The sequence below is a fragment of the Neodiprion pinetum genome, chromosome 3 (assembly GCF_021155775.2).
Source record: "Neodiprion pinetum isolate iyNeoPine1 chromosome 3, iyNeoPine1.2, whole genome shotgun sequence".
Lineage (NCBI taxonomy): Eukaryota > Metazoa > Arthropoda > Insecta > Hymenoptera > Diprionidae > Neodiprion > Neodiprion pinetum.
The window spans coordinates 4,946,646-4,956,303 of NC_060234.1; the positions used below are offsets into that span (position 1 = coordinate 4,946,646).

General features: G+C 39.6%; 1 protein-coding gene across 2 annotated transcripts; it reads right to left on the bottom strand.

Annotated features, from left to right (window-relative positions):
* Positions 1-386: 386 nt before the first annotated feature.
* On the bottom strand, positions 387-3,691 carry LOC124214664 (zinc finger protein 652). 2 transcript variants are annotated; one of them, XM_046617188.2, is made up of 5 exons: positions 3,428-3,691; positions 3,044-3,198; positions 2,786-2,937; positions 1,493-2,711; positions 387-879 (listed from the first exon to the last, which is right to left on the bottom strand). In XM_046617188.2, exons 1-5 carry the CDS (start codon positions 3,523-3,525, stop codon positions 683-685), a joined length of 1,821 nt encoding a protein of 606 aa, XP_046473144.1. In that variant the 5' UTR covers positions 3,526-3,691; the 3' UTR covers positions 387-682. The 2 variants fall into 2 exon arrangements, with proteins under 2 accessions (XP_046473144.1, XP_046473141.1); XM_046617185.2 differs by having other exon boundaries at positions 1,082-2,711.
* Between the last annotated feature and the right edge of the window lie 5,967 nt (positions 3,692-9,658).

Here is a 9,658-nt window from a genome sequence, read left to right on the forward strand (position 1 = left end):
TCGATACCGATGAAAAATTTGCGAATAATAATACAGAGTATTTGAGGTAATACCAGGTGCAGAAGAGAAACGAATAATGTGTGTATATTTTATGAAGAAATTTACAGCAGAGAGTATCATTGAAAATATTTAATTTAATTTTAGCTAGTATTATGAGTTGTGCTTGTTTGAAACTTGATTCGAATATACTTTTAACATACGCAAATGATACATTAACGTATTGCCAATTGCTTATCAACAATTTAACAGGCGCCTTCATTCATCCACATTTTCGGAATTGGGAATTTTACTGAATAAGTAAATGATTTGTAGTTTTCATGCGGTGGGCTCGATTCACTCGTCATCGATATCTCGTGTATCTGGTAATCGTTATTGAATACTCGAAATGAAAAATATTTATACTTTTATTCCATACAGTGTTTGAAAAACTGTAAAGCAGTCAGTTTTAGTACATGTATTATACACATACAAATGAACTTGCATCGGCAATGCATGTAATACATTTCAACTATAGACACTACAATGTAAATAAACCAAACGTACTTCAGTGCTATTTTTTGACCCTTTGTAAGAATTTTCTGTCGAAAAACATTTCCAGGTATAAAACTCCCATTGTATCTATGCATATAATAATATATTTTCTTTTTTTTTGCTTAATATTTAGATATTTAGAAACGAGCTGTTACACTAGGTCTTCATCGCTTTCGAGGAGTTGATCGAGACTGTCGAAAACCGGTTCTTCGCCTTCTCCGTGAATCTGTTCAAGGTGCGTCATAATGTGATTGTACAACTGAGAACGTTTGTCAAATCTTTCGGGGCACAAAGTGCAGTTGTATATTCTGTTCTCGCCCAATTTCTTTTCCATAGGACTCGGCACAGCTGTGAACAAAAAAAAAGAAAAGAAAATCAAATTATAAAGTTTGTTTTGCCGATATTAAGTTAAATCAAATTGTTCAGATTTTTTGAAGGAAATTGTATTTTTTCTTTTCAATCCTGTGCGCGATAAAAATTGACCAGAAAGGAACGAACGCTTGTTTTCCGATGTTTTGGTATTTTAGAATACGATTGACCAGGATCTAACCTTTCTTATGAGTTTTAAAATGTATCCCGAGTGTGGTTTTATTGATGAAAGCTTTATGGCACAGAGGACATCGGCGAGCATTTGACAAGTGACCTCGTATGTGAATATCGAGTGCGGATTCGGATTCTAATATCTTGTTGCATATTGTGCAGGGGTGTGGTGATTGTTGTTTCTGTGGATTTTCCTTAGCGACGGCAATGGTGCGAGTCTTGGGTTGACGATTCTGGATAATACTGAGGCCCTTGGACGCCTTGACAGGCTCAGAGTGCCTCGCTTGATGAGCAGCCAGGTGTTTGGTGGTCTGAAAATTCTTGCAGCAAACACCGCATTCGTAGCCGCTGTTCCCCATGTGCAAATGAACGTGACTTTTGTAGGCCTGTTCCGTTTTGAACGAAACGTAACAATACTCACACTGAAACGACACCTGGCCGGAAGAGGTCTGCTTGGCTTCAACCTCCTTCTCAGTTCTTTCTTCTGTAATAGCTTCTCGCTTTTGATTCTTTGAGTGTTTGTCGGCACAGTGCTGGCGAACGTCCGCTTTCACCTCGAACGTACTCGAACACTTGTGACACTTGTAGGGTAACAGAGGATCTGTGCTTACGTGATGCTTTCTATGTTTGTCAAAGGACAATTGGGTCATGCACTGCAGCTGGCATATGTCGCAGTTGAAATGCTTCTTTATGTGATATCCCAGTAACTCAGCATTCGGCATGGATTCCTGGCAAATATAGCAAGCCCACGCATTTGCGCTCTTTGCATTCTCCTTCACAACATAGTACTTGTTGCACCGTTCACATTGAAATACAGGCTTTGAGTGCAGTATTGTTTTCTTCAATTTGCAACCAGTTTTTAAACAAGGATTAACTTCGCTGTTGTTTCGTTCTAGTGGTTCCAAACTTGTGAACGCCATTCCTTCGACCGTTCCCAAACTTCTTGATGCTTTTGTATTTATCGTCCCCAAGCCTGATGATACTTTTGTTTCTGCTATACCCAAATTTCTTGACAGAGGTTCTACTTCTGCTGTTCCCGAACCTCTTGGTACCTTAGCTTCCACCGTTTTTTCCGAACCCTTGGACGGATTTGCCATCACCACTTCTAATCCCTTGGATGCCTTTGCCTCGACTGTTCCCAAACCTCTAGATGTCTTTCTTTCCTTCATTTCCAGCCTTTTGGACACCACTGTTTCGATTATTTTTGAACCTGTGGACTCCTGTTCTTCGACCGTGTCTGATTTTTTGGTGTTCGTTTCTTTGATCGTTCCCAATCCTCTCAACATCGTTTCTTCGATCATTCCTAATCCTCTGGACGGTGTTTCTTCCATCTCTTCCAATCCTCTGGACGTTATTTCATCGATTTTTGCCAGCTCCAAGGATGCTTCCGCTTCAGGCATTTCTAATTCAGGTACCTGCTTGACTTTGGATGCTGGCCTTCCTTTCTTGACTACTTTCACTGGCTCTTGTGGCACGGTCTGGTCTTCGCAGACTTTGTCGATTCTTATTATCAGGCGGTAGACCTTCTTTCCCATGTCTATTTGCTTTGTGAACACAGATGACGAACCTGTTTTGTTTATATTGTTCTGCACCTGCTCTATCAAGCTCGGCTGTAGGAATTTGCCCTCCGCCTTCATATTCTGAAACACGTTGAAGAGAAGATAAACAGGTGATGGGAAATCTAGGAAAGTAAAGTAGAAAAAAATGACAGTACGTTTTCCAATGCTTTCGAAGCAGGTGGACTAAGGGGATTCAGTTTTGAACGAAGAGTCACATTCTGCTGACTCTGCAATCGTCTTTGCTTGGGGGACGAATTTTCAATAGAATCAGATTTTTCCTTTCCGTTCAATCTTCTTTTGTTGTTATCTGTAATTATAGGTAAAAATTTACAAGATCGTAGCATCGCGTTACATAGTGAGAGCGAAATTCACTAGAAAAAATGTGATCTATCCAGCTCGTAGAATCTTCGCACCAAAAATCGTCGGTATAGCATTCGGCATCAAAACGTTTCGTTTCCCAATGACAAAACACGTAGAATCGAAGTGAAGTTCACAAAGTTTCAGATCGTTCAGCTTCTGATCCATCGTATGGTAGACCTTTGAGTTTTGTTCCCATTTCCTCGACAGCCTGAATTAAAAAGGAATGACAGTTAGCTTTTCATGTCGAACAACCGTCGACGCATCCAGACGAGTTCATTTCAATGGAGGTAACGCGAGTGAGGAATAGCGATTACGAAAAGTGAGGTTATGTCATCGTCCCGCCAAGCTAAAAACCAAGGCTAAACGGCCCTATTTTTGTCATAGCTTGCATCTCACGCGTTTGACGTTCGAGTTAACGGAATTCGTGATAAACTTACAAATCGTCGTAGGCGGGGAATGGGAAGAGCGTTAGAGTTCTGCCGTTTACTTCCGTCTTATCGTTACTCGCGCAACCCGGCGCGCTACATTTAGGCATCTCGCGAGACACGGTGGATCGTTACTCGCTCTTTGGAGCAAATATCAGCGGCTGAAATTGAACACGCGACCCTATTTTAGGACAACAAAATCTTCTCAGCGTATAACCTAACAATTGTCAACACACACGCCATTTTCGTAACGCGCTTGAGCGCGTTACGGCGGGCCAATCGGATCGCTTGAATCATACGATTAGGCTCGGGCGATGCATCACGGGAATTGGAAGCATCACTAGTCAGTCGTGCCAACCGATCAATCGCTGATTATGGTATTGGGGTATTCTTAAAACCACTAAGGGTGCATTCAGATATCAAGTCTCATTGTCAGTGCTGTCAACAATCTTTTATCTCTTTTGCGCTGCCGAGTTCGTGGGTAGCTTTGCCTCTGCCTAGGGAGTTTTTAGCGCTGCCAGCCAATTTCGGAACGCATCCTAAATGGCAACATGCAACACGATTGTCGTTTGTTCTTCTGCGTTCAATTTTTTCTGCATGATTTGGAGATGGGCTGAATTTAGTTTAAACTTCGATCAACGTTGGAGGAGTCGGCGCACCATTGAACTTTAATTTTATGTAAACATTAATGTGAGTGGTTTTCTGTCTTGAAAATAAGGCGAATCGACAGATTCAAACTGGAGAAGCGTCATGTATCGTCAGTGACACTGTTAAACTGTATAATGCGTATAATGCTTTTCTAGCAGTAACTTTCCGTCAGAAGTCATTCCCTGGCTTTATTTTCGAAAGTAAATTGATGATGTCAATTATATAGAATAATACAAATATTATTATGACGTTGGAACGTCAAGTGACTCTAATTTTTTACGGGTCGACTGGAACCTACGAAAATATTGCTTTATCGTGAATACGTATAAAAAAAAGCATTAATTTACCGATTACAAACTTTCAAGATCTCGGATTGAAATTAGAAAACGTATATCATATATTAAGCAGATGTTTTTACTTTAGACACGCTAGGTCGCAAATATTTAAAAAAAATGGAATTTGCATTATTCGTCTAGTGATTACAAACAAAAAAAATTATAAAGCTGATTGAGACATCGACTTGGAGTCTTGATCGAGATGCCATGGAACGCCCCATTTGCATATATGTGTGCAAGAAAATAAAATGAAATCGCGACCTGGTTATATACCTCTTTAAAACTAATTCTGGTAAAACGGTTAAAACGAGCAATTAAAGTAGCTCAAGTTTGATTATTAATTACATCGGTTTTAAAACGGGACGTTATATATGTATATTTACATATATACTTGGATGGCTATGTATGTTACAATTGAGTTATTAATGTTAGTTATTTGATTATTGGGCGCGTCGTTCCGCGGGAGAAATTAATCAGCGCTCCTGCAGCGGTAGCAGAGCATCGCGTTGTTTTACCGCTCTATTAACTGCAGCCAGTTGATGAGTAATTAGTAAATTGCAAAGTTTACACGCGGACATGCGGTAGCGTTCGCGGTGTTAGTTCGCTTGCCATTACATATGTATATCTACCTCGTACATATGTAAACTTTACAAGCACCCACGCATAATATCATTGTAAATACCAACTTTATACACCGCGCACCCATTCGTATAACACTAAAGGTAACATTAATTGGCATTTATCGGAAATAACCGCGGTTCACTGAACCGTGACCCGCTCGAGATAATTATTTATTGCTAATAATTCTCCATGTAATTTTGCAGTTTATTAACACCCCCGCATCGTGGCTGCACTTCCTTCAACAGCAAGGGTTGGAACTAATCCGGATTATAACTAGACCCAGATTTCTGCAGAGAGCGGTGCACCGAGAAACTCTGGCGTAATCTCTGCCCATGACAAAGGCTTTCGCAACCCTGCCTCGATTGTTAGTTAAACTCACCATCACCCTGCTCAAATCAACCAACAGGCATTGAAAGGTCAACAGAAAGACGGGGGTAAGTTATAACATTCTAGTTCAACCAGAGCTTGATATTGCAATTTACTTCTGTACTGTAATACGTACAATGTGTAGGGTATATATCTCTATGCGCCTAATTGTAAGTTCTTCTGTCGCGTGTTACTAATTAATTGCACAGGAAAGTTGGCGCGCAGATATTCCCTCGGTTCTGCCTTGTTGATCTTTCAACTCATGCAGGGAGGTAACATTAACAGTTTTCAGGATTCTAATCTTAGGAAGTTCAGATCCTGCCATGGATATCGTGTATATTATACACACTGCCGGGCAAAAGTTTCGGCACACCAGTCGAAATTTCTTGACGTAGATACTAAAAGTTAGACAGCGTGGCTCAAAAATAAAGGTAATCAAAATTCTCCAGCGGCGTTTTAAGGATGACAAGTTTACCTTCATTTTTTTTTTTTAGAAAATTCTCCATGACTTTTTTTTGGCCCTGGTACGTACTTTCCAGCGTGGCGGTTTTTCGGATATTTTTTAGCTTATCGAAAATTAACCCCACAGATTAGGAAAAATTTTTTCTTCCCGGGTATCTATGGTAAACTTGAAAAGGATATCGAAAAATTACTTGCGAATGGTAAAATGGTTCCGAAAAATCTGAAAAAGTTTTCAAAAATCCCATGTGACGTATAAAAATGTTTCAGCAGCCATCCATAGTAAAATGACTTTCGCTTCTAATTTTTTTAACGTTTTCTTTTTTCTCGGAAAACGCTTGAAAACAGTTAGGAAGGGAAAATCGGCCCACTCCGGGTCCAAGGTCAAAATTTTTGATATCCGACGCAGGATTTTTCAGAATTTTTTCAAATTTGTAATTTTGGTCGGTCAATAAAATCGTTTCTGAAAATTGTAGAAAATTAAAATTGAGTCGAAAAAAAAAACAAAAACAAAAACAGAGTATCTTTCAAAGTGAGAACAATCGTAGAAAAAATCGCGCGCCAAATCTGCGAGGTCGAGGGTAAAACCCAGGTCGAATTGGCGTGGAATGCCCCATATGTATACCTAATCTCGCGACTCACGATCTGGAGATTCGATGCCTGTAGGTTACACTGCATCGCTGTTTACCAGCAGGATCTATTGTATAAGTGAGTCAAACCACTCGACTCTCCGTATATGTGCCGCCTGCAGGGTAAACCACTGGGAGCAATTGAACGCGGCGCGGCTAATTGATCGGATAATGCTTCTACCTCTGGTACATAGTTGGTTATACGCCTTTCAATACACCGGTGTAGTTCTGCACACAATCCATAGTTTCACTAATTATGCACCGCATCTGGGTGCGTCATTTTTTTCGTTCGCACGGCAGGGTTTCGAAGCTTTACAATGATGGACAAGAAATCGTTGGAAGTTTTCGAAAATTTGTGAAATTTTTCTATGAAAATTTATTTCCCAAGGTTCCAATAACCATTACCTTGCATAGGTAAATTTTCAAAAATTGTCCTCGCGGCTTTCTCGAGTATTGAATTATCATAATTTACTCCGAACTCCAGAAAAGGGGTTTTTTGAATCGACAAAGAACCCGAGGGATTATAAAGAAATGACGTTGGTCTGAAGAACTGCTAAAGATCTCTATGCCAGGGCAGAATCGTTGAGGAGGATAATTACGTACGATTGTAAGTCTCTTTGATTTATTGGCGAGATTAACTTTTGAGTGATTTAATTCCGTGGTAATTACCGTTACACGTGATTGTTCATCACACTTTGGCTATTTGTTCATTTTCGATTAGCTCAAACATTTAACTCTCACGAATTTGAAGTGCCTTTACCAATAAGTAGATTACCCGAAATTCGACGAGAAATTTTCGCAACGGTTACAAGAAAATCCAACAAGAGTGATCGCAATGAGAAAGAATAGTAACGGATACTAGAATTTCCGGTAACGGCTAGAAAACTAATTTTCATTTTCTACCTAGAACTATATTTTTCGATTGTGGTAAAAAAATGAAAATAGTTGAAGACCGAGCGGTAACAGGAACTAAAAATTTTTTTTCCCAGTGTTCGATAATTATTTTACCTTGCTGCACCGCGTTTTAGGCTGTTGCGAGTTTAGGAAGGTCAGCGGTTTCGTCCATTAATCTCCTTCCAGGTTTTCCTCCTACTGTGTATAAAATAAGAAAGGAGGGAGGGGGGAAAAAAAAATCAATATCGGAGCGTCGAATGACGCGAAAGCTCCTTTTCCTCTTTTCATTCCTCGTCGAATACCCGCGAGATAACCGTTCTTCGGCCAGTTATCTCGACTCATCCGTTACCTTCTGCACCTAATTGCCGTCCCCCGAGGCGCTTCAACCACCCCCACCTTTTCCGCCCCTGATGCTCGAAAAACCTTTCACCCATTCCCCGCCTCATGGGCGTGGAATTTTGCTCTCGCCGCGCTTTCCGAACTCTGCAGATCTTGCGCAACGGCTATGTATAACCCTTTTGATTAATTGCTCGCGGGCTGAGCCTTCGAGTCCCTAATCATCGTCGTTAATTTTAGGAGGGCGGCGCGTTGCTCCGGTGGGAAGTTACGTGGCGTGAACTTAGGCCGAGGATGTGTGTAATTGGGTATTTATGTTCGAAGGAGAGAGAGAGAAGAAAAGAATATTTACAAGCGTGCGGACAATGTAGTTTTTCATCTTCATAAAAGAATAGCAATTGCGGATATTACAAACAATTTAATTTCACTAATTGCGTATTGTATTGTATAGATATATACATATATACCTAGTAGCATCGATGACGTCACACACTGTTGGAAAAATTCAACTAAACACAATGTCCCAGCAGGTTCACCTTATATTTGTGTTATTTGTTAAATTTATGTTAATGAATATAACAATTTTTTTTTTGTATCATTTAAAGTTTCAATTTTCGTATCAACGTTCAATTTGTAATTTAAAAAATTTTTTTTCCACTCAGTCGTACTCTACAAAAGTGGTTAAAACAACCCAAAAATTTTAGTGAACTTGCTGAGACTTTTTTTTTCTAACCGTTTACTGTTGCAGCTTTAAACTTGCTATATTTTGGAGGATTTTTATTGGATTGAGAAAAAAAAAAAAAAATACATTACTCAATCATTTTTGGTTTCCTCTGCTCACTGCATGTATGTAAAAAATTGTTCATGCAAAGACCGAATCTACCGCTTTTCGCGTATAACTTCATCATTGAAGAGAACGCACTGATTTCTGGGACGGTGAACACGGGCTTTGCAGGTGAAGCGTTCCAATTTACAACCCCTATAAAAGTTACCTCAGTTGATTAACCTCCTGCCGCTTTTACTCTGCCCTGTTTCTATCTATATAACACACACTGATGTGTATATATATATATATATATCTTTTATACTACATGTGAGATACAGAGAACGAGGCTAAACACGTGCAGATCTATCGTGAGATCGGGCTGTAAATAAAGGATGTACGCTTGCCTCGAATCACCTGCAGCAAAGCTTGTTATACCTATGTGTGTATATATATATACACACACACATATATCCACGGTGCAGGTGCAGGTGATAATAGAATCGCAAGCTCGGTAATTATCTTGATCCCAATTACCAAATCGTTGTAGAATAATTTTGAGTAGTGAAATTTCACCCTCGCCATGTTTCGTCAGCTTGATTGATAGCTCGTAATGTGATACTGAAGAATGTTTGCAAGTGAACGCGGCGATATGTTGAGTTGTCTACCACTAAGGAGAACAAATGCCGGTAAAACAGATCTAACGAGTCACCTTGCCACTTTGGTCATGTCATATAATCACTTTGACGTGACTCCGGAACGTGATCGCTGAAAACGTTCCAGCATAGGTTATAAACAACGAAACGATTGCTTGGCTAAATCCAAACAGCTTTGCAACGCGGATCAGTAGATATTTATTACCGATATTTATTCCCCTCGGTGATAGGCAACCCAGCATACTCCGGGTACACTATGAAACACCAATTATATAATACATTCAGTTTTTTTTTTCTTTGATCGTTTGGTCTAATTTTCAGCTTGGAAATAAAAAAAAACGTAGAATTTTCTTTATTTTCCGAAACTTTTTATCAATATTTGAAACTTTCCGACACTGGAACCAATGAAAAGAAAATAGACGAGAAAATGAGAGTTTGGGAAAATCATTTTTTCAGTTCGAAATTATTGCGTAGGAATATTTCGCGTTAATTAGCCATTCCGACCACGCGGGTATGCCGAATTGAATAAAGAAATA